Source organism: Ursus maritimus, unplaced genomic scaffold, assembly GCF_017311325.1.
Source record: "Ursus maritimus isolate PB19 unplaced genomic scaffold, ASM1731132v1 scaffold_22, whole genome shotgun sequence".
Lineage (NCBI taxonomy): Eukaryota > Metazoa > Chordata > Mammalia > Carnivora > Ursidae > Ursus > Ursus maritimus.
Genome location: NW_024424675.1, coordinates 34,103,854 through 34,128,169, shown reverse-complemented (window position 1 = coordinate 34,128,169; position 24,316 = coordinate 34,103,854). Strand labels below are relative to the sequence as shown.

The following is a 24,316-nucleotide window of genomic DNA, read 5'->3' as shown; positions in this document are numbered from 1 at the left end:
TTCTAGAAAAAGTCCAGCTCACCAGGCTCTTGAGCCTTGGGACTCCACGTGTAGGTTCCAGCTAATGGAAATGTGGCTCCCAAGGCCCAGGTTGAAACAAAACCATTCCTGTGAAGTAAAAAGCAGCAGTGCCCAGGAACAGAAATCCCACCTGGAAGAACATATTCCTGAACTGAAAACTCTCCCTAGAATTTCAGCGTGGAAGTAGAAGAATCCTTAAAAAGAACATATTCAAGGTACTGGCCAGAATTTTCCTCTCCAATGTGAGCAAAGTCTGGGTGATAACACCATAGTCAGAGACCATGGATATTGTAGCTCAGCAAAACTTTAGTTCAACTTTCTAACGAATGATGTGAGCTGCAACCGAAGGGAAAGGGCAGGGTGCAAATGGGACAGGAAAAGACACTTCCCTGAAGGATTTGTGGGGGTGTAGGTTGGAGGGAAGGGGTATCAGCCATAGCTAAGGAAATGATTTCTTACCACTTTCCAAGCACATTTGTGTCATTCCCTGTAATCTCCACTCTTTCTGTTTATGCTGAGCTGCTCAAACCGAGTCCACCACCAAACCTGGGATTCATCAAATGTCCCCCTTGTGGAATTCTGCAGTGGAGGTAAAGAGAAGGTTTTTACAACTATGTCACTTTGCCTTATTTTAAAATTAGGACTCAGGGGGGCACCTGGGTGGCTCAGTCGTTAAGCATCTGCCTTCGGCTCAGGGCGTGATCCCAGGGTCCTGGGATCGAGCCCCACATCAGGCTCCTCTGCTGGGAGCCCGCTTCTTCCTCTCCCACTCCCCCTGCCTGTGTTCCCGCTCTTGCTGGTCGTCTCTCTCTCTCTTTGTCAAATAAACAAATAAAATCTTTAAAAAATAAATAAATAAAAATAAAATAAAATAAAATTAGGACTCAGGAGGTAAGTATCTTCTCCAGTTATGCAGTTTGCTAGTGATAGCTAAGAACTGAATTCACGTCTCGGTTTCCAGGTCAGGGTTCTGTCCTCTACCACCTTTAAGTTAAAACAAATTTCTTAGCAGATAGCCTCTAGTGAAACTGCATCCGAGGGAGGCCAGACAAAAAGGCGAACATCTTAAAGCACTTGTACTCTTTCTGAACTTCTCCTGCATTCTCTGCTCTCGAGTGGCTAAAAAATATTAGTAGGAAAATAGGTAAATGACATAATTTCAACATTTCCCGTGCCAATAAGTCTTGTAATCCTCGTATTATTTTTAATGCTGGAATCATGTATATGATTCCAAACTTTGTATATACTGAATTTTATTGATCCAATCTGTTACTGTGCTAAGGTTAGTTTTGATTTTTTCCAAGGCCTAAGTTGACAGTAATCCCATAAAAAAAAAAAATTGTTTATATTCACTCAGTAAGAAAAGTTCTCGTGATCATTTCAGAATTATAAATGGACAAGTGGATATTCCCTCACCAGATTGGTCAAAGGACCATTTTTTGGATAGGTAATCCTAAGAGCTGCTGAGTTAGCCAACTAAACCTCTCATGATTCTATTCCTTTTCTTCCTTACCCAGCCTTGGTATCCCCACTCCTGACCGTTTCTTAAGAGCATCCGAAAATGAACAAATCCCAGGTAAGTTGTTTAGGGATTTACTGCCCACATTTTACCGTGGATTTCAAAGACATTTATAACGATTTGTACATTCAAATTAAATAGTAGAAATATGTAAAATAAAGCATCAGAGAAAAGAGTAGTAGATCGCTGCTGGAAAAGTTGGCATAAATATACAGAAATCATATGTCCCTGTAGACTTATCTAGAAAGGCTCAGACAATATGAGAAAGGTCTTACATTGACTATTTGAATGGTTTTCCTGTCGTTTATATCTAAACATTTTCCTAGATGATCTTTGAATAAATGGCACAGGGGCCAGTCTTGCCAAGAATATCTGTGAAAGAAATGAGTGAGTTTCTTGTGACTTTCATACCCAGGCAAAGCGCAGTTATTGGACGGGACTGTCCTCTGAGTAGACACCATTCAGATGATTCTCTACAATGCAGGGATAAAAATGAGAATAAATGGTTCACCTGTTCCTCAAATCGTGTCCTATAACTATTTCTTCCAGCTCTGCTTTCAAAACAGGTTGTAGCGGGAACAATTCAGTGTTCTAAAACTTCCTCACTTGCCGGTCTCATTTCATTTCAACTCACTTCACGCGGTCTTGGATCTGCCCCACCATTCCCATGGACGTGTTCTGATAAAAGTTAGCAGTAGCCTAAATATATTCGAACCCAGTGGGTATTTTCCAGTCCACGCTTTACTAAACTCCGTGTTGCGCTTGCCAGTATGACCATCCCCTCCCTGACATGCACCTCTGATGATCTGATATCACCCACGTGGTTCTCTTCTTGGCTCTCTTTATATCTTTTATAGAACCTTCTTCCCTACGTTATTAGCCCAGTATTCTTCCTGGTTTTTTTCATCCCCTTTGTGGTTTTGACATGCAGCTCTTTATGCTCTCAAGTCTTTCTCCACCCCCAAGAACCCCCGCTTGAGACTTGCCGAGCATGTCTGTAAGCACGGCCAGAAGGCCACTGGAGTCCTCATGTTCAAAATGGAAACAACATTTCCAGTCTTTTCAATTTGCTTCTTCCTCTTCATTCCCTATCAGTGCCACTATTATCTGGCTGGTTAGCTCAAGCTCTCCTTTTCCTCACTTCCTGTATCCAGTTATCGAGCCTTGTGAATGTTGTCTTTTTTTTTTTTAAGATCCTATTCGTTTATTAGAGAGAGAGAATGAGCACGAGCAGTGAGGAGGGGTAGAGGGAGAAGCAGGCTCCCCACTCAGTGGGGAGCCCGATGTGGGACTCGATCCCAGGACCCCAGGATTATGACCTGAGCCGGAGGCAGACACTTAACTGACTGAGCCACCCAGGCTCCCCTGCCGTAGTTTTTCTCTCCTGGATTATCATAATAACTCTGTCAGTTTGCCTGCCTCCTTCCCCTCCCTACCTGAAGACTGTTCATGCTGCGTGATCCCCCTAAAATGCCAATTTAGTCAAGTCTCTGAATACAGAAATTGCTGGAGTGGCCCCATACCACTCCCAGGCTCTTTCGGCCTCCTTGGTATGACCGATAAGGCTATCCATGTCATGACCAGTTTTTTCTTTTTTTTTTTAATAAGGTTTTCTTTTTAAGATTTTATTTATTTATTTGACAGAGAGAGCACACAAGTAGGGGGAGTGGCAGGCAGAGAGAGACTCGATCCCAGGACCCCAGGATCATGACCTGAGCCGAAGGCGGATGTTTAACTGACTGAGCCACCCAGCCGCCCCATGACCAGTTTTTTTTCTTCTTTTTAATTCCTACTGCTACGAACCTTTCATTCAACAGCTAGATACTGATCAAGCCAGTGTATGCCGAACATGACGTGCGATGCTCTTGAGACAGCTTGAATGAAAGGGATGCCGTCCCTGTCCTCGGGGAGCTCAGAAGCCAGTGAAGGAGGCAGACGTTACACGGACAACACAAAGCACAGTGAGGGGTTCTCACCTCCGTCAGACCCAGGATCCATTCTATAGTGTCTGTCATAGACGCAGACCTCATGTTCACCCATCTCCTTTATCTCTCTGTCACTATTCCACCCATGCTGGGCTGCCCCTGCTGTAGACCCAGATAAAACAACACACGAAGTGTGGTATCTGGCTTCCTGGGGGATGGCAGCCCAGAAATGTGGGCACGTTAACTCACCTCAGAGTGACCCTTGACTGAAGGGAAGTGGGAAATGAGAAGGAAGTGGACAGATACGTTCTCTCTCCTTTCCCTCCTCCACATACTATCCGCGTGGTCCTTGTGGAGAGGTCCCACGCGTTGGCTGAATGCTGCTGCTCGGAGACCTGCTGCCTGCCTGGGGTTTGTAGGGAAGCAGTGAGCAGGGTGGCGCTGCCTGTCAGCCCTCACTGCTTACATCCTTCCTTTCCACCCTCACTGCTCTGGCTGGAGCCCCCCCAGATAAGAGACAGAGCCTTCGCCTTGTTTCCTGGAGACCCTAGCTAAAACCTAGCTAAAGCCCATCTTCCCCTCCTCTTATTTTGGAAATCCTAGGTAATAGAACCTATTTACATAATTTTTAAAAGTCAGTAAAATTCCCTGATATAAAGGAGTAAAAGCAAATTAATTGAATTAATTAGTTTAAAAAGGAATTAGTATGTATTTTAATATGGAACGCTCAGATACAACTAGACTAAGTCGGAAGAGTAGTCTGATGTTTATACCTGTAGGTAGAATCACTGTGAATGTGACATGTTTCATGATTCAAGTCCCGTGTGCAGGATTGCCATTAGTGATATTTTTCAAAAGAAGTGGAAATCCCTGAAGTTCCAATCTGAACTAAATATGGTATTCCCTCCAGGTACCCAGTATTGCGTTCCAGGAAAAATTGGAGTATGTAAAAAAGTATAAAAATACTGTGTGTTCAAATGTAAAATGGAGTAAGGTGATATGCTCAGATCCTTTTTTTTTTTTTTAGATTTTATTTATTTGTTTAGAGAGAGAGGAGGGGAGGGGCAGAGGGAAAGAGAGAATCGAGCAGACTCTGTGCTGAGCGTGGAGCCCAGCATGGAGCTCAATCCCATGACTCTGAGATCATGACCTGAGCCTAAATCAAGAGTTGGACGCCCAACCGGCTGAGCCACCCAGGGCCCCTATGCTCAGATCATTATAAACCAATTTTCCATCTATATAATGCTTTAGGATATGAGAGAGTTGGACAAAACTTGGAGCATTTCTTTCCTGTATGACGCTGTCCAGCACACTGCAGGAGGCCTAGCACCCTTTGTTCCCTCTTCCCTCCCCCCTGTCCCCCCGCTTGTCCGCCAAATACCAACATCCTCCCAGAGAACTTTGCGGGCCACAGACGTCTCCACGGGTGTGCAAAACGCCCCTGGTGGAAGGTATCACCCATGCCAGAAACCACTGCAGGGCGATGATCGTTTGCATCCCTGAGCATGCCCCCAGTTTCACACTCCTGTGTTAACTAACCGTGTTTCTACTGTTGGGCGGGCTCCCTGACTCTCTACCCTTTTAATTCGCACAATGATCTTCCACATCGTAGAACCCATTCCTGCCCCTGTGCGTTCGTCCGCCGGGCCGTGTGTTCACAGAGCACTGCGGGGCGTCTCCCTCCCTACCTGACGTGTAGGGTCTGGGCGTTTGCTGGGTGCCTTCCTCACAGGTAACACTGCCAGCCTCTGCAGGAGTGGGCACACGCTGTACTCTGTCTGTCCAGTGGTTGTCACCCCGTGTGGCTGAGAGCAGACAGAGTCTGTGATTTTTTTGTGGGTGGTCTTTTTTGTATGAACCTGGGAACTATCCTCTGCTCTGAATGCATGATTATCCGCCTTCCAGAGGTGCTTACAAAGGTGACCGGAGTCACCGGGAAGATTGGGTTTCTTTTCCTTTTGTTAATACACACTGTTCCATTTCTCCCAGAGTGAGCGCAGTCACTGCTCCTGCTGTGGACATTAAGCTGCCGAGTGCAGCTGGTCTGCCTTAGTGAGTGAAGGACTCCCGAGGGAAGGCTGCCCGTTTGTCTGCCTCTCTCTCTCACTGGCCTTTTGCTTCTAATTATTCTGCCAGTTGTTCCTTCTAGTCATTAAGACCCTATATGTCCAAAGTTATACCTATAATTATAAGATCCTGCTTATCGTCGAAGTTTGTAACCTCTTTGGAGGAAGTAATTCCTGGAGGAAATAATGTGGATAATGTGACTACTTCCAGTTTACGTGTAGGAAGCAGGTACATGTTGATAGGAGGAAAGGGGTGATTAAATTAGGTGATGGGGGCACCTGGTGGCTCAGTCGGTTAAGTGTCTGACTCTTGATCTCAGCTCAGGTCTTGGTCTCAGGAGCGAAAGTTCAAGCCCCACATTGGGCTCTGTGCTGGGCATGGAGACTACTTTAAAAAAAAAAAAAAACTGATACGTGTGTCCATATGAAGATGGGTATCAGGCCAGAGAAGGAAAGCCTGAAGTAAAGCGGCTAGCGATCGTAAGGCATAAATAGCATATGAGTATCTACAGAGGGAGAGAAAAGACCCTCTGTTTCTTGCTGCTTTATTTGGAAATAGTTTTAGACTTACAAAAGAATTAGAAAAATCACACACAAAGTATACATACCCTTCACTTCGCGTCCCCTGATCTTTGAAAAACACAGCACATCCATCAAAAATCAGGGAATTGACATTAATACAGTGCTACTCTCCATCTTAGCTGAAATTTCGCCAGTTGTCCCAGGATGTGCTTTGCAGCTGAGGGGTCCAACCTAGGATCCCCCATTGCGTTTGGTTGTCACGTCTCCTTAGCCTCCTGCAATCTCAGACAGTCTTTCTCTGTCTCTCCTGACCTTGACACTTAACTGCCAGTTGCTTTGTTGGGTTCACTCTCTAGCCTTTTCTTTTTCTTATTTATAACCTCTCCGTCCGACCGAGAGAAACCTGGCTGTCACAATCTACATTATATTTACTTACTTGCTCGTTCAAGTATATACATGAGGTTGTTAAAGAAACCCTGATCCACACCCCATGTGAATCACAAATTTCCCAACTTGAGTGTCACTGTGTACAATTCATTAGCCTTACGCATTGTATCAAAACCCTCTTCTCCAAAGTTACTTTCTTTCTCACCCCCTTCAGTGTAGTTACTTCATTTTATTATAGTTAGGTTCATTTATTACTGTTTATATTCTCTATGGGGTCTCCCTTCCATATCCTGGTTGATTCTGTTTATCCTGGAGGTGTGTGATATTACCATAGTTCTAGGAATCAGAACTGTATGGAAAGATATACTTAGAGAAGTGTCGCCTCCCCATCATCCTTCTCCCCACTCCTGCTCCTCTGTTCTTCCCATCTGTTCCCACCTACCTCTGGAAGGTAAGCCGTTCACTGGTTTCCGGTTTATCTTTCTGTATATCTTTCTTACACACCAGTGGCTACATGTACAGTTGACCTTTGAACAACATGGGTTTGAACTCTGTGGATCCACTTATATGAAGACTTTTTTGTTAAAGGCGGTACTGTAAATGTATTTTCCCTTCCTTATGTTTCTTAATAACATATTCTTTTCTCTAGCTTAGTTTACTTTATTCAAGGATACAGTATAAAATACCTATAACATACGAAGTGTGTGTTAATCAGCTGTTTATGTTATCGGTAAAGCTCAGGATCAACAGGGGGCTATGAGTAGTTAAGTTTGGGGGGGGAGTCAAAAGTTACACATGGATTTTCGATTGTGCAGGGGATGAGTGCCGCTAATTCCCATGTTGTTCGAGGGCCAACTGTACATTTTCTTATATCTCCTTCTTTCTTTCATTAAAGGTAGCATACTATAGGTATTCTTCTGCACTTTGCTGTCTTCACTTAGCCATATAGCCCAAAAATCACTCCATATTGGTTCACAGAGATCTCCTGTGTTATTTATGCCTATGGTTGTGGCTTTTGCTTACCACTCTGTCTTCTCTGTTTTCTGAGCTCGGAACCAAATATCAGCTGCCAGCTGGACCTCTCTACTTGTATGCTCCACAGACCCAAGTATAATCTCCTCAGTAGCAATGCACTAGCTTTCTGTGGTCAATTCTTTTTTGGTTTTCTCTTCCTAATCTCAGCATACAGTACTACCAGCTGATCGTGCAAAATAATCTGGACGTTACATCTCCCACAACCAGTTAGTGGCCAACTCCCCTTGTTCTTCATGATGTAGGGTCTAGTCCCTCCTTCCCACCCCCACTAGAACTACCTGTGGTCATGACTCACAGTGAGTCCTAGCTTTCTTCCCCTTTCATTTGACCTTTAAGCCATTTGCCATTTTTCTGGGGTTGGGGACAGCGAACACTGTTCCATAGGGCCACATGGTCTCTGTCACATCCACTCAGCACAGTCGTTGTGGTGTGAAGGCATGTTGGTAATGTGTCAACCAATGGACGTGGCCAAATTTGGCTCCCAGTGAGCTGGATTTGGCCCACAGACTGTAGTTTGCTGACCCCTGTGCTCTAGAGCATTGCTTCTAAACTGTAAATTTGATCACCAAACTCCAGTTCTTGCTAACAAATATCTCTTTATGGATTCCCATTATTCACAACAGCGTTCTCCAAAGTGAAGGGTAGGGAGCACCCCAAGGATCCTATGGGCTTCTGTTCACCTTGGATTGAACATATTCTTTCAGAGATGGGTTTCATTCAAGGACCTGACTGTGGACTTCACCCAGGAGGAGTGGCAGCAACTGCGTCCTGCTCGGAGGCTCCTGTACAGGGATGTGATTCTGGAAAACTGCAGGCAGCTGGTCTCCATGGGTGAGTGCAGCTTCCATGTTTAACTCTCAAAAGCATGCATTTGCTCTGTGTCAGAGAAACATGTTGGATTTAATTACGTAGCCTTCAGCATCAGGGAAAGAGGATTTAGGCAGTCAAAGTGTGTGCATGTACCCACTGCTCCTCCCACCCTTCCTCCAAGTGTTCTGGCTTTATTGACAAATCACCGGGCATCCTCATCACGTAGCTTCTAAAGCTTCAGAGTCCCTGAAATCCAAAGAGCTTGGTCCGAGTTCTGTGTTATTTCCCATTAACAGGGTATCATGTTAGCAAACCAGACGTGATCTGCAAACTGGGGCAAGGAGAAGAGCCATGGTCAGTGGAGGAATTCTCACATCAGAACTACCCAGGTGAGTAAGTGATCTCAGAGTAGGTGGAAACCAGTGGAAAGGAGAGTTCCAAGGCCATTAGCGATCGTGGTTGGTAATGTTTCTCAGGAATCTCTTTTTATAGGCCCCAGACCTTGGGAGGTAATTGAGGATTAGATCATTGTCATGTTGCAGGTATATAAAACATCTTCCCCGAATAAATGTACTCTTCTCTTTAATTGAAAAATTTATAAGGATTTTCGCCACTACATTACCTATCCCCAGAGCCCAGTCCCTCCTTCACTGTACCTTACACATTATTTCTGTGGCATTCGCTATTGCCTACCCCTCCAGCCCCCACCGACCACTGTTACAGACTTGTTGTATATTCAGACATTCATAGATCCATCTTGAGAGAAATAAATCTTGGGGCACCTGGATGGCTCAGTCAGTGAAGTATCCAACTCATGATCTCAGGGTCGTGAGATCGAGCTCCACATTGGGTTCTACCCCCAACGCAGTCTGCTTAAGATTCTCTCTCTCTGGGCGCCTGGGTGGCTCAGTCGTTAAGCATCTGCCTTCAGCTCAGGGCGTGATCCCAGGGTCCTGAAATCGAGCCCCACACTGGGCTCCCTGCTCCACTGGGAGCCCGCTTCTTCCTGTCCCACTGCCCCTGCTTGTGTTCCCTCTCTCTCTGGCTATCTCTCTCTCTGTCAAATAAATAAATAAAATATTTAAAAAAAAAGATTCTCTCTCTCCCTCTGCCCCTCCCCCCTCTAAAAAAGAAAAAGAAAAAGAAATCCTGCTTGATTTACATGATCTGACTAGTTACCTTCCATTTTTCTCTCCATCCTTCAACGGAGAAAGCGTGGTTTCACTTTCCATTCTCAGCCCCACGAGGGTAGGGACTATGGTGAGGCAAACAGAGTGTTTCGGGCACAAATTCAAGAAGACACTCACTCTCGGGGTCATGCAGGTGATTTAGAGGTCATGCTTGCCTCACCGTTGTCCCCACCCTGCTCGACACACGTTCTCCTTTTTATTTGTGCAAATTCCAGAGTTCCCATGTCACTGCCAAAATTTCAGATTCACCCCTGCTTTTTGTTTCTTTGTCCTACTGACTGTCTCTCTGAGGTCTGTGTCTCCAGGTCTCACTGTCTCTAAGTGCTTCCTTGGCTCCTGTCTGTCTTACTCAGGCCTCTGTCAGCCATATTCACAGTTCACTTTGTGCTCACTGTTTCCTGTGACTGTCTTACTTTGTTCTGTGTTAAAGGTAGTTTCCTCTTCCCTTCATCCTATGAAACAGGCTGCGGGCGTTGAGTGGGAGCTTGGTTTTGTTTTGGTTTCTGGTTTTGTTTTCTGCTAAATCAACCACAGAGGGGATTTTGCCCTTGCAATGTCCTTAATTCTGGGAGGCTGGGCCTGCAGTTGAATCCCCCACAGCAAGGGAGGTGTGACTCTCATTTCATAGCAAGTGTGGAAAGGCTCACAAGTTACTGTTAATTGTGCTCCTTCCTAGAAGTCGGTGATGTCTTAGAGAAAGACAAGGAAATCCAAAGCTGCATTTGAGGCAAAGCTTATGCCTCAACAATAAAACACTAATTACAGAAAGAAATAATGTATTTGGGAAAACATTGAATCTGGACATGAATATTGTTCCCTCAAGAAAAATACCCTACAAATATGATCCCTGTGGAGCCCATTTGTAAACTAATTCAGAAGTAATTGCTGCGATGAAAGCTATTTTTTTTAAAGTGTTTGTTTTTAAGATTTTATTTATTTATTTATTTGAGAGAGAGAGAGAGCGAGCAAGCATGAGCCAGGGGAGGGGCAGAGGCAGAGGGAGAGGCAGACTCCCTGCTAAGCAAAGAGCCTGATGTGGGGCTCGATCCCAGGACCCCGAGATCATGACTGAAGCGGAAGGCAGACGCTTCACCAACTGAGCCACCCAGGCGCCCCTGGAAAGCTATTTTAGAAAGATTCCTGATGAATACTGTGGATATGGGAAACCGCCACTCTATTCTAAGTGTGAGAAAAGTCATACTGGAATTAAAAAAAAAAAAAAACCCACATATGATCCAGTTAGGAAAGCCAGAAGTCAGAATGAAGACCTTATTCTGCACCAAAACATTCCAGACTTCGAAACAACCTTTTGACTCATAAATGTGGGAAAACCTTCTTCAGAAGAGCCACTCATGACAAAGAAGAGGGCATGTGCTGAAAGGGAACCGAATGAATGCAGTGAATGTAGCAAAACCTTTTCTAAGAAGCCCACCCATGTTGTACGTCAGAGAACTCACACAGGGGAGAAACCCTGTGCATGCAGTCAATGTGGAAAAGTTCTAGGTACTAAACAGGGCCTCACTGCACATCAGATAACCCGCAGAGGAGAGAAACATGGTGTGTTTAATAAATGTGCTGGAACGTTCGTTGTGAAGTCAGACCGCGAGGAACACGAGAGAACACACACAGAGGAGAATCTCTTTGAGTGTGATGAACATGGGTGTGCCATCAGCAAAAACTCCCCCCTCGTTGAGCATCAGAAAGCTATGTGGAAGAGACCTGCGCATGTGTGGCATGTGGGAGAACCTGCTGCCAGAAGTTCTCCTTCATGGAATATCCGTGAACTCACACTGGGGAGAAACTCTATGGACGTAACCAATGTGGGAAATTCTCCTGCCACAAGTCAGCCTTCAGAGTGCATCAGAGAATTCACACCGGAGAGAAACCCTATGAATGGAGTGGATGTGGCAAAACCCACCGTCGGCTGTGGACTGTCACTGGACATCAGAAAATACACACAGGGGAGAAACCCTATGAAGGTAATAAATGCAAGAGAACTTTTTGCCACAAGTCAAACTTCCTTTTACATCAGAAAACTCATAAGGGGGGCGCCTGGGTGGCACAGCGGTTAAGCGTCTGCCTTCAGCTCAGGGCGTGATCCCGGCATTCTGGGATCGAGCCCCGCATCAGGCTCCTCCGCTGTGAGCCTGCTTCTTCCTCTCCCGCTCCCCCTGCTGTGTTCCCTCTCTCGCTGGCTGTCTCTATCTCTGTCAAATAAATAAATAAAATCTTAAAAAAAAAAAAAAAAGAAAACTCATAAGGGGTAAATGCCGGAGAAGCAATGACCAACAAAGCAACAGGTCACATAATTCACAGAATGCTAAAGCCCTATAAAAATGCACAGAGGCGTGAAATCTTATAAATGCAATTAATGCGAGACGTTTTTCTGCCACATATCAGCTCTTACTACAACATCAGAGAACTCACTCAGGAGAGAAGTAGAGTGTGTTTCATCCATGTGGTGAAACGTTCAGTGTGAGCTATGAAAACGTAACACAGTTCAGACTTTATGCCAAGTGAGCCTCCCTTTTAAAATAACGAAACATTATTTAAGTGAAATTAGTCAAGTCTTCTCCACACTGTTACTTGTCAGTATATGTGATGAGGTGAGAGGATCTAACCTCATTTCATTCCAAATCAGTACCAGTTGTTCCTACGATAATTAATTTACTATCTCTCAATTTAGGGTGTTTTCAGGGCTCAGAGTAGACAGGTTGGTTTTGTCTTCCCAGATTCCATAGCCTTTTAGTGACAGACTCTGATTCCTTTAACTACAGAGGCATCAACTGAGAGGACTCACGGTGGTACTCCACCCCCCGGACCCCTGGGACTGCCACAGGTAAGCATTTGATAAAGCCCAGCTCACGAAAGCCCTCGTGGGAGCTTTGTGGTGGGAGACAGACACGGACAGCTAATATGGGATGCTGAAGCTTCCTGCAGCCAAGTCAAGAAAAGAGCCATTGAGGTAGGAAAAAAATGCAGAGATAAGCCGATTTGAGTAGTAAAGAGAATGCTGATGGTGTTTGAATCCAGAAAGGGTTGGTCTCCCTGGTGTTGGTGTTGTCTGGTATCCACTCACCCCTGTGCTATCAGTGGTTTGAATATGTCAACAGACAGGTTTCTGTTTCTTTCTTCTTTCTAATAAATGGGTTCATAGAAGTGTTCTTTAGAATTCGCCGACCAAATTCTGAGGGGAAAAAAAGGCCTCTGTAAGGCCAATTAGAATGACGTTGGCTGCATATATGCAGTTAGGCAGGATTGCCGTTAAGTTAGTACGAGGTGTTTTTCCTTCAAATCCTCATTTCCTTGAGTGGGATTTTTCCCTAAGCTCATTCCTGGCCTCTCTGCCACATTGCACGTCTGTCCCAGGGAAGACCAAGCGTGTTTATTCATGTGGTGAAATTGGCATACGTGTACATCCGCAGGGGCGTGTTCATGTATCACATATACATACGTGTGTGTGAATGTACGTGTGTGTGTGTGTTGCTCTTTTTCTTGAAACTTTTTTCTTGAAACATATTCATAGTTACTTCCAAGCCTTGGTTGCTATTGAGAATGGATTTTATCATCTTTCACTTTAAACCTGTATTCTTGGGGCGCCTGGGTGGCTCAGTTGGTTGAGTGTCTGATGCTTGATCTCAGCTTGGGTCTTAATCTCAGGGTTGTGAGTTCGGGCCCCTCATGGGGCCCCATGCCAAGCAAAACATAAAAAACTATATTCTTTACTGATGGAATTCTTTTTTAATTGTACCAAAGTTGCCGTATTTTTCCCTCAGTTTTAGTACTTTCTTGCTTTGTGTTTCAGAACGTTCCGCGTGCTGCGTGTTAGGTCCGCGTGTTAGCTGTCTGTACAGTTACACCTTCTGGCTGCCCGCTTGCTGTGGGTTCTGTGGCAACACGGGCTTCTGCCCATTACTGTACTGTTTTCCTTTTTTGTTTATGTGTACCATTATACAGAGGGAAAAGCTATGTGTTGGGAAGAATGTTTTTCACATCCGAGAGAAATGGTAAATGCAAGAAATTCACTGAACCCCAAGCAGGGTAGAAACAAAACCCCAAGGCACGTCAAAATCAAATTTCAAGACACATAAAAATCAAAGCCAAATTTAATAAAGAGGAAATCTTTAAAGTAGCCAAAGGAGGGAAAAAAAGACATTCCATAGAGGGTGTATTTGTTTTCTGCGGCTGCCATGACAAGTACCACAAACTGAGTGGTTTGGAACAACGGAAATCCACTGTATCACAGTTTTGAAGGCTAGAAGTCAGGATGAGGGACCGGCAGGGCCGTGCTCCCTTCTGAAGGTTCTCGGGAAGGATGTCTCCCAGGCCTTTCTCCTGCCTTCTGGTAGTTCCGTGGCTCATGGGAGCATCACCCAGTCTTCACGTGGCATTCTCCCTGCATGCATGTCTGTGTCCAAATTTCCCCTTTATGTAAAGATACTAGTCGTATCGGACCAGGGCGCACTCTACTCCAGTATGACATCATCCTAACTGATTAAGCTGCAAAAATCCTTTTTTCAAATAAGGTCACATTCTGAGGTGCTGGGGGTTAGTGCTTCAACCCATAACGCAGGGTAATGTATTAGTTACCTATTGCTGTGTAACGAATTGCCCCAAAACATAGCAACTTAAAGACAGCAACCACATTGATTATCTCCCAGAGCTTCTGTAGTTTAGGAATCTGGAAGCAATGGAGGTGGTGCCGGCTCAGGGTCTTTCTTGAGTTAGCCATCGAGATGTTGATCAGAGTTGCAGTCATTTCCAGACTTGACTGGGGCCGAAGGGTCGCCTGCCACCATGGCTCCCTTGCATGGCTCTTAGCAGGAGGCCTCCGTTCTTCGTCGCTTGACCTCTTCATAGATCCTCTATAGTGGCCTCACCACATGACAACTGGCAGTCCCCAGAGTGAGGGACCCAAGAGAGAGCAAGGCAGAAGCCCCAGTTTCCTTTTAGCCTGGCTGTGGAAGTGATAAGTGTCACAGTCCCCGTGTCGTATTGGTCACGCAGACCCACCTTGATATCAGGTGGGAGGGGCCCCACAGGGGCAGGATACCAGGAGGTGGGGACTGCTGGGGCCATCTCAGAGGCGGCTACCACAGGTAACCACAGCACAAATGGAGCGGTTTCAAGAACGATGGGAGGAGGGGCGCCTGGGTGGCACAGCGGTTAAGCGGCTGCCTTCGGCTCAGGGTGTGATCCCGGCGTTGTGGGATCGAGCCCCACATCAGGCTCCTCCGCTATGAGTCTGCTTCTTCCTGTCCCACTCCCCCTGCTTGTGTTCCCTCTCTCGCTGGCTGTCTCTATCTCTGTCAAATAAATAAATAAAATCTTTAAAAAAAAAAAAAAAAAGAACGATGGGAGGAGACACGGGGGGAGCCATGAATACAAACAACTTTTTAAGAAGTTGCACTAAAGGTCAAAGAAATGGCCTGGTAGCTCGCGGGAGTGTACTGGGGAAAGTAGAGCGGCTGTAGGCCTGTCTGCTGACCCGTGGCAGCAGGGAGAGCCAGCAGATCGGCGAGAACACATGTGAGCTACACGACATCAGAAACTAAGGATGTACTGTAGGGTGACTAACATAACATAATACAAAATTACTATTAAAAAAAAGAAGCCTTTCTGAGCATAAAAACAAAATGACAGCTGCTATGATGTGAATGTGTCCCCCCCCCCAAATTTATATGCTGAATCCTCACCCCCAAAGGTGATGGTATTAGGAAGTAGGGCCTTTGGGAGATAATGTGGGATCCGTGTTCCTACGAAAGAGACCCCCCGGGATCCAGCCTTGTGTTGGGTTCCCTGGTCAGTGGGGAGTCTGCTTCTCCCTCTCTCTCTGCCCCTCCCCCCCAATTGTGCTCATTCTCTCTCTCTTCTCTCAAATAAATAAAATCTTTAAAAAATGTTTTTTAATTAAAAAAAAAAAAAAGATATTCCCCCACACACAAAGACCCTTCTCCCCTTCCACCATTGAGGACAGAGTAGGAAGGCCCCAGCTGTGAATGAGGAAGAGAGCCCTCACCACAAGGACCTTCCTCTTGGACTTCTCAGCCTCAGAACTTAGAGAAATAAATTTCTGTGGCTTGTAAGCTACCCAGTCTGTGACATTTTGTCACAGCAGCCCAAATGGACTGTGTTAAGTACTTCTCCACCTCCACCCTCTCAAATTTCACCCAAGACCTCTCTGGAAACGTACAGGGAAGGGAATTCTGGGGAATATAGCTCATCCAAACCAGCTGACACATTACAAAGTCATCACACTCCCCTGTCCTCTTCAAGGTAGGGATGGTGGATGCTTCCCCCTATTGCTGGACCTCATTGCCCCACCATTCCTTGTCAGTTTCCCCCAGCCCTGCCCACACTTGTAAAGAGTCTCTTCATCCCATTTTCTTTCATTCCTTTTGAATGCACTGCTTCCTAACAGGATTGATTCCATATTTGGTGCCAGAAGTGGCCCCAGGAAACAGATTCTCAGAATGGAAATAATAGGATCCTGGAGTGGTAGAGGCCAGGTGTCAGCACTTAGCCCTTGGAGACACAGTGGACAGTGGTCATAACGTGCCGTACGGCAGAGTGGTCATTAGAGGGTTTTGGCCTGCTGGTGATAGCTAGTTGATCAAGGAGACCTGAGAATGGGCAGCCTTCTAAGGTATAACTTGACATAGAAGTGAAAAATGCCTGGGTCTCCTGAACAGAAACCTGATGAGTGATTGTAGTGGAGATCCACAGCACCTTCCTCAGTTCCTAGACCCAAGTTGATGCCTGGGCCCAAAGTAGCTTCAGGAAGGACTTTGAATAAAGGCCCTCTACTGTACCCATAGGAGCACAGTGTGAGTCTTCCTCTGGCCTTCCCAGAGGGAGCTGTGGTCCCTTACCAGCATGACTGTGCCCTGGAGAAAGGGAAATACTCAGACCTCCAAGGGTAATTAGATGTTGACGCCCATATAATGCTCATTCTTTGAGTTCCCGAACACCGCCGTGTCAGAGTAGGGACTTCTATAATGGTCAGGAGATAGATGGAGTTTGGGCCTTAGCCTACCTCGTGAAGGATTTATTTCCACCAGTTGAACCACAGGCCCATCCTGCGGTTATTTCCTCAGAACGTATAGTAGAGACAGATTTCGGGGCCGGCAGATTTCCTGTCTTTGAGGGAGTTATGTTGATACTCCTGTAGCCCATGATAACATAGTCTAGTTTGGTAGTTTTTAAATTGTTTTAGACCCACCCCCCCCCCCAGCAATCCCCAAATCATCTAAGAGCTCACCACTGATTTCATGCAAATATCTAACATTGCTTATATGGTATACACAGATTACAGTATGCTGTGTATTTACTCCAACTTTGCATTCTATGGAAGTTGAATGGTCCTCACAGAGATAGTTTAATCTTTAATAAAGTTAAAACATTCATCCAACAGCAATTATTTTGCGTTTACTCTCGTGAGGACATCATTGATTGGCCTTTGACCTCATCTGGGTTATATCTGCAAAGATTTTTTTTTTTTTAAAGATTTTATTTATTTATTCGACAGAGAGAGAGACAGCCAGCGAGAGAGGGAACACAAGCAGGGGAGTGCGAGAGGAAGAAGCAGGCTCATAGCGGAGGAGCCTGACGTGGGGCTCGATCCCAGAACTCCGGGATCACGCCCTGAGCTGAAGGCAGACGCCCAACCGCTGTGCCACCCAGGCGCCTCTATCTGCAAAGGTTTTATTCGTAAATAAGGTTACATTTGCAGGTACCGGGGTGTGAGAGAATAGAAAAGATATATATTGATTTCTTCTCCCAGGTCCTGGCACAAAGCTCCTAAATCCCTTAGAGTTTCGAAGCTGACAGTGGTGTCTTTTCTTTTAATGAGGGGACTCTTGGTGGGCTCCTGGTTGGGAGATAGTCACCAGAAAGACTAAGCCATGGTTAGAAACTTGGGATTTTCAGCCCATCCCCCCTTCTCCAGAGAGGGGAGAGGGGCTGACAATGGAGTTAATGATCCATCATGCCTACACAATGAAGCCTCCTTAAAAATCCCAATCGCGTGGGCTTTGGAGACCTTCCAGGTTGGTGAACACATGGGGGTGCTGGGAGAGTGGTGCCCCCAGAAAGGACATGGAAGCCCCATGCCCCTTCTCACATACCTGGTCCTACACCTCTCTTCCAGTAGGATGTTTATCTGTACACTTCGTTTGTTTTATAATAAACTGGTAAGCAGCAAGTAAACTTTTCCTGGGTTTTGTGATCTGCTCTACCAAATGAATCAAACTCTAGAAGGGGGCCATGGACCTCTGATTTATAGCTGATGGGTCAGCACAGGTGACAACCTGGACTTGTGATTGGCTTGGGGGGGGGGTGCAGTCTTGTGGGACTGAGCCCTTAACCCATAGGATCTGACAGTATCTCCAAGTAAACGGCATCGGAATTGAGTTAAATGATAGGACACCCAGCTCGCGTCACAGAATTGCTTGGTGTGGAACCCCCCACCCCCACAGCTGGTGTCAGAAGTGTCGTGAGTGTGGTAGTCGTGTGAGAGTAATGGAGAAGCCCCCTGCACATGGGGGTTAAGACTTAAACCCAAGTCAACCCACAAACATAGATGATATCCTCAAATGTGTGATAATGAAAACAATGTAAATAAGGATTTAATGACTAGAAACAAAAACATTAGTTGTATATACACTATGTTAGCATTCAGATGACATTTTAAGCTTAAATATAAGCATTTATAACTTCTCTCTCCCTTGTTTATCATACCAACAACTCCAGTTACTTAAACAATGTAAATATCTCATGTGGTTTTGATATTAAAATCCAATTGAAAATAAACAGAAAACAAAAATGTGTGGTGGAACGCTATAATGACTTGAATAGGCTAACTTTTGCATAGCCTTTTATTGTATATATAGGCTAGCCTTTTATTTTTTCTTTTTCATATAATTGGAGAATTATGGCTTATAATTAGTGGTAGCCCCCAGGAAACATGGCAACAGATCCAAAGAATATATGTTAAGGATTTTTTATTAAGATCTAGGTTTCTATTGAGTCTAGTGATGGCAAATTTGGAGTACTAGACTTTTCAGAACAAGTTGTTCTAGTCTGTTCTATTAAGCTTGTTTCTTTTCTTCTAATACAAACTTTAGAACTAGCAATTTGACCCTGATAGGAGCCATGTTGGAAATCTTAATAGATTGGAAACACGTGAAATAGTTCCTGCTTAATTTTAACGCTAACCTAGAATTTTAAGAACCAAATTAGGAGTAAGGAGTTCAGTGCACATATTTTTTTCTCTTTATCCTAATAACCACTTCTATTTCCATAGTTGTATTGATAACGTTTCTTCTGTACTCATTTTAAAACTTAATTCAGTTGCATTTTCAGCTTATATATAATTTAACCTATAAAACTATAAGGGGTCTTATTTGCAAAAGGTAAGATATATATATATATATATCTCACTTTCTTAGAGATAAACACATACTAAGACAAGGAGGGGCCACATCTGGGGATCACAACAGCTTAGCTCTGTGGCAGCCACTGTGATATCTGGGAACAGAGAGAGAGGTGAGAAGGACCCCCCAAAGAAGAAACAGAATGTTGTCTTCCCATCACTTTGTATGGATGGGGGCCAGTCCTTAAACAGACTGGATAGACCACGCCTGTCCCACTTGGCTGAACATGGCAAAGTTGCCACCAGGGGTGATGGGAACAGATTCAGGGAAGTGTAATTAGATTTCTGACCCAAGGCCTGAATGGATTCAACATTACACACCAGTGTTAGCATACACTAGAAGACTTAGCATTTATTCATTAAAGCATGCAGGAAATCAACTTATTTCAAGTAACACTACAAGTAATAGATTCTCCGTGTCCTGTATCTAAGTAGAATTGGTGCAATTTGTCCGCCTCCTTTTGGTTCTCTAGATACATCTGAGGATGGTGCTAACTATTCAGGGAAGCTGTCCAGAGTTCTGTCCATTTAGACTAACAGCAGAAGTCATCACCGCCCCCCGCCCCTGCCACCGCACAACCAGTGACCTTTAGATTTCTCATGCCTACCCTCTTAACTCTTTATCCTTTAGCTTCTTTAATCATGATTAGCTTTTCGTTTTTCACTGTCCCCTGGCAAAGTTTCTTCTTTTCTGGTAGTTCTAATTCCAAAGAGAAGGCTTTTGTTTTCCTTCTTATGCTTAGATTCGCATTGTATCATCTCCCTACAAAAGTTTACATTTTTAGAGAGCTGTCTTCATTGAAAATATGCTTTTTATTCACCCAGCGAAAATAGAATATGAACAGACAACAAAATAAATGTTCTTTTCACTCCATCTCGTAGCCTAGTTCTCATGATAGGAACAGCCTTATGCAATTTCAAGTTCCGGTTGAACACATTAAGCCATTTTTGCTCAAAGTATCAAGTCAATGCAATATATAAAGTACATTTCTCATCACATCTCCCTGTTTCTTCACCGTATACGTATTTCTATTTCTCAAATATTTTACACAGAATTGGGCTTTGACCAAAAACCTTTCCACATTGATCTCTTTTGTTAGAATTGGAAATTGAACCCAAGGTAAGTGCTTCCTAAATGCCTTTCTGCATCTTCCGTATTTTTAGGGTTTCTTTTTATCGTGAGTTTTCTGATGTCGAGTAAGTTTTGAGTTTAAGCTAAAAGCTTTTCCACATTGATTACATACAAAAGGCTTCTCCCCAGTATGGATTTTCATGTGTTTATTAAGATTTGAATTATTGTTAAAAACCTTCTGACATTCATTACATTTATAGAGTTTCTCTTTGGTATGAATGTTTTTATGTCGATGTAAGTCTGAGCAATAGCGAAAGGTCTTTTGGCATTCATCACACGTAAAAGGCTTCTCTTCAGAATGAATTTTCTCATGTTTAGTAAGGTTCGAGTGATATTTAAAGGTTTTTTTACAAACATTACACTCGTATGGCCTCTCTCCAGTATGGGTTCTTCGGTGTTCAGTTAGATCTGAGAAACGGACAAAGGTCTTTTTACAGCTGCTGCACATGTAATGTTTCTCTCCGGTATGGATGTGCTGGTGACGTTGAAGGTCTATGTGCTGGGTAAAGGTCTTTTTACATTCATTACATGAGAAGGGCCTCTCTCCAGTATGAATTTTCTGATGTTTTTTTAGATTTGAGATGCTTTTGTAGGACTTTTCACAAATGTCACATTTGTAGGGTCTCTCTCCAGTATGAACTCTTTGATGTAGGATAAATGTCGAGTATGGACTGAAGTCCTTTTTGCAGTAATTACATGTGTAATATTTCTTTCTAACATGAATTTTTTGGTGTTGCATTTTTTCTGAGAAACTGTCAAAGGCCCTTCCACAAGACTTACAGGTAAAGAGTTTCATTTGAGTGGGAGGTTTTTCATGGAGAATCAGGTTCGGTCTCTTGCCGACGTGAAATCTCTGGTGTGTGTTAAAGGAGGAGAGAAACCTGAAGGCCTTCTGACACACGCCACATCTGTATGGCTTCGGTCCACTGTGCACATTCTGGTGTTGGATAAACTTCGACGTGCTGTTAAAGGTTTTGCCGCATTGGTTACACTCCAAGGATTTAGCTAGAATATAAATTCTTTGGACTGTTGTAAAGGATGAGCAATGCCTAAAGGCTCTTGTTTTTTGACCCTGGCCAGGGGCTTTCTCTAGCTTGTGAATTCTCTGATGTCCAGTAAGATGGGAGATACAGTTGAAAGCCATGCTGCAGTCCTCACATTCATAACGCTGGACGAAAGTACAATGTTTTTTATATTTAGCACGGTGAGAGATTTGTCTGATGATATTCTCGGATTCATTAAAGGCCTGATAAGCCACCAATGCTGGCTGACATGCTAGGAGGAACATAGGAGGAAAATAAAATTAAATCCAGGCATTACAGCAAACATCGAGATGATTAGTAAGTGGGGTACAGGGGAGAGAACGACTTAGTGACGGGGGACTCCGGAGAGGTAGGACGGGAAGTGGGGGTGGAGGAAGGAGAGACGTGTTCTCCAAGTACAAGGATTTAAGTGATCAACCTGTGGCCCGTGAAGAATTTCTGTAATTGAAATACTTATGTTTGTGACTTAAAAAAAAAGAAGTAGTTAAAATTTTAATTACTAAAACAGAAAAGGTTAAAGAATCTAAAAAGAATCACATGAAATTCTAAGCAGGGACCAAAGGTTGATTTTTCAGTAAGGTCCTGTAAAATAGCTCTGTATAGGTCTAGCAAGTTGTGAAAGTGATTATACATTAAGTGTTTTCCTTTGAACAATAAAATCGGGGGTCTTTATATGAGTAAATATAAATCTGGCTTATCAATTTTACTGATTGATATATATATATATATATATACTTACTGATATATATATATTTATTGATATATATATATTTATTTATTTACTGATATCAGTAAAACCGATATATATATTTTATCTATTGTATATCTTACTGTGTGACAGGGTCGTTATTGATTGGGCCAGTGTTCTACTTGGATATTTGAGTTGTATTTCGGTTATTGCTAAGAACACCAAGAATAGGGGCGCCTGGGTGGCACAGCGGTTAAGCGTCTGCCTTCGGCTCAGGGCGTGATCCCAGCGTTATGGGATCGAGCCCCACATCAGGCTCCTCCGCTATGAGCCTGCTTCTTCCTCTCCCACTCCCCCTGCTTGTGTTCCCTCTCTCGCTGGCTGTCTCTATCTCTGTCAAATAAATAAATAAAATCTTTAAAAAAAAAAAAAAAAGAACACCAAGAATAGCTTATGTATACGTCTTGATAATTTTTTGAAATGTATTCTAGGCATAGATTCTTCAAAATGAGAGAGAGTGCCTATTTGTTTATATATACTCACACCACACTCAAGTTTTATACTGCAGGAGCCCATCACTGTATTTATAACTGCCCCCACTCTGTCAAACTTACCTTTCTGTCAAACTGTGGGGTTATAAGTTCTGAACTTTTTTTATAATAAAAAAATCTAAATTAAGATTGGTTAATTGCTAGGAAAAAATTTTGAGCATTTCTCTAGAACACGGGAAGTATTATATAGGTTAATAAATTCAAAATGTTATACCATTGATAAGACAGAACTAGCATGAGTTTCGGTTATCCTCCTCATTCTAGATCTTGAGAGGCTATTGAAGTGATTGAAGATGTAGGAATACAGAAGAATAGTTTAAAATAGACAAGTAATATTTTCTAAAAGGTAAATGTCATTATAACGTAAGACAGAATCAAGTGGTAATTAAAAAGAACAAAGTAGAAATAATCGGTTTGAAGATAAAATGTTTAAATAAACTTAACAGTTCGCATTTATAGCAAAATTATGGTGTCAAAAATTACCCAACCAAAGACACAGCAATAACGTGGAGATCCTGGTTGGAGAACTCAGGGGAAAAGGGGCTGAAGAAATGTAATATGTAGAACTCAAAAATTGGAATAGGAGGATTAAAAGAGAAGTATCACCATCCACTAATAAAAGTCCTGGGGGAAGGGGGGGAGTTCAGAGGATTTACCAAACTTCAGATGGCTTTAGTGCATGGACAGATGGAATCTCTGGGAGAAAGGGGAAAGAAAGACCAGAAACAGAAATATTGAAAGGAGTCATGACCCAAAACTTGCTGAACACAATGAAAACTAGAAACCCACAGATCCGAGAAGCCCCACGAACCCAAGGCCCATGGTAATCAAACCACTCAAAATCAGCAACAAGGAGACAACTTTTGTAAGAAAAGATTAAAAGAGGCATTGTGCGCATTGAACAAAGCTAAGGACAACAGACTTCCCAGTGGGAACAAAAAAAAAAAAAAAAAAAAAAAAAAGGATATATGCAAAAATTTTAATATCCTGAAAGGAAAAAACAAACAAACCCTATCAACCAGAATCCTTATGCCCAGCAAAAACCTTTCAAAAATGAAGACAAGAAAAAAAAAATTCTAGAAATACAAAAGCTGAAAGAATTCATTTCCAGCAGAACAACACTACACGTTAACTTAAAAGTTTAAATTTTAAAAAATGTAAGGAAAAGGTTACCAGGTGGAAGTTTGGATCCGCACAAAGGAACGAAGAACATCAGAAATTTTAACTACGTGGGAAATATGTAAGGTTTTTAAAATTATTACTTAAGTCTCTCTAAAAAAGTATTGGTTGATTAACACAAACAACAGTGTATTGTGGGGCTTAGAACAGATGAAAAAGTAAAATGGGTCACAACAGCATAAAGGCTGGGTGGAGATAACTGGAAATAGAACCATTGTCTTAAAGTTGGATACCACAAACTCAAACCCTAACGTAACCACTAACATAAAAGAAAAACAAAGAAGATAAAGTAGAATTCTAAAAAAATACTCAATTCAAAAGAGAGCAATAAAGGGAACAAAGGGGAATAAAGAACAGAAGTGACAAATCAATAACCAGATATGTTCAAACCTAACCATATCAATAATCACATTAAACGGGGCACCTGCGTGGCTCAGTCAGTTAAGTGTCTGCCTTCGGTTCAGGTCATGATCCCAGGGTCCTGGGATCAAGTCCCGTATTGGGCTCCCTGCTCAGCTGGGGAGTCTGCTTCTCCCTCTCCTGTTTCCGCTCCCCCTGCTTGTGCTGTCTACCTCCCAAATAAATAAAATATTTTTTAAAATTAAAAAAAATCACATTAAATGTAAATGGCAATTGAGGTGCCTGGGTGGCTCAGTTGGTCAAGCACTTTGATTTCAGCTGAGGTCATGATCTCAGGATCGTAAGATCAAGGCCCATGTTGGGCTCTGATCTCAGCAGGGAGTCCGCTTGGGATTCTCTCTACCTCTCCTCCTCCCCCCTCCCTGCCTCGTATGTGTGCACACGCTCTCGCTCTC

General features: G+C 43.5%; 1 protein-coding gene, 1 long non-coding RNA gene and 1 pseudogene across 2 annotated transcripts in view; all 3 read left to right on the top strand.

Annotated features, from left to right (window-relative positions):
* The first annotated feature begins 204 nt into the window (after nt 1-204).
* Nucleotides 205-9,159, top strand: LOC121104616 (zinc finger protein 334-like). Its single transcript, XM_040638419.1, has 4 exons — nt 205-611; nt 1,539-1,597; nt 8,180-8,306; nt 8,582-9,159. Exons 2-4 carry the CDS (start codon nt 1,583-1,585, stop codon nt 8,680-8,682), a joined length of 243 nt encoding a protein of 80 aa, XP_040494353.1. The 5' UTR covers nt 205-611; nt 1,539-1,582; the 3' UTR covers nt 8,683-9,159.
* A 1,646-nt stretch (nt 9,160-10,805) lies between these two features.
* Nucleotides 10,806-11,573, top strand: LOC121104615 (annotated as a pseudogene).
* A 687-nt stretch (nt 11,574-12,260) lies between these two features.
* The window catches only part of LOC121104614, a 30,515-nt gene continuing 18,459 nt past the window's right edge, over nt 12,261-24,316 (top strand). Inside the window, exon 1 of the long non-coding RNA XR_005836967.1 lies at nt 12,261-12,314. This is a non-coding gene — a long non-coding RNA (uncharacterized LOC121104614). The remainder of the gene's footprint in view (nt 12,315-24,316) is intronic.

Excerpts from the sequence above, each read along its gene's own strand:
- LOC121104616 (XM_040638419.1), top strand. Across the intron at positions 8,307-8,581 it reads CAGGCAGCTGGTCTCCATGG|GGTATCATGTTAGCAAACCA; the intron begins GTGAGTGCAGCT and ends TCCCATTAACAG.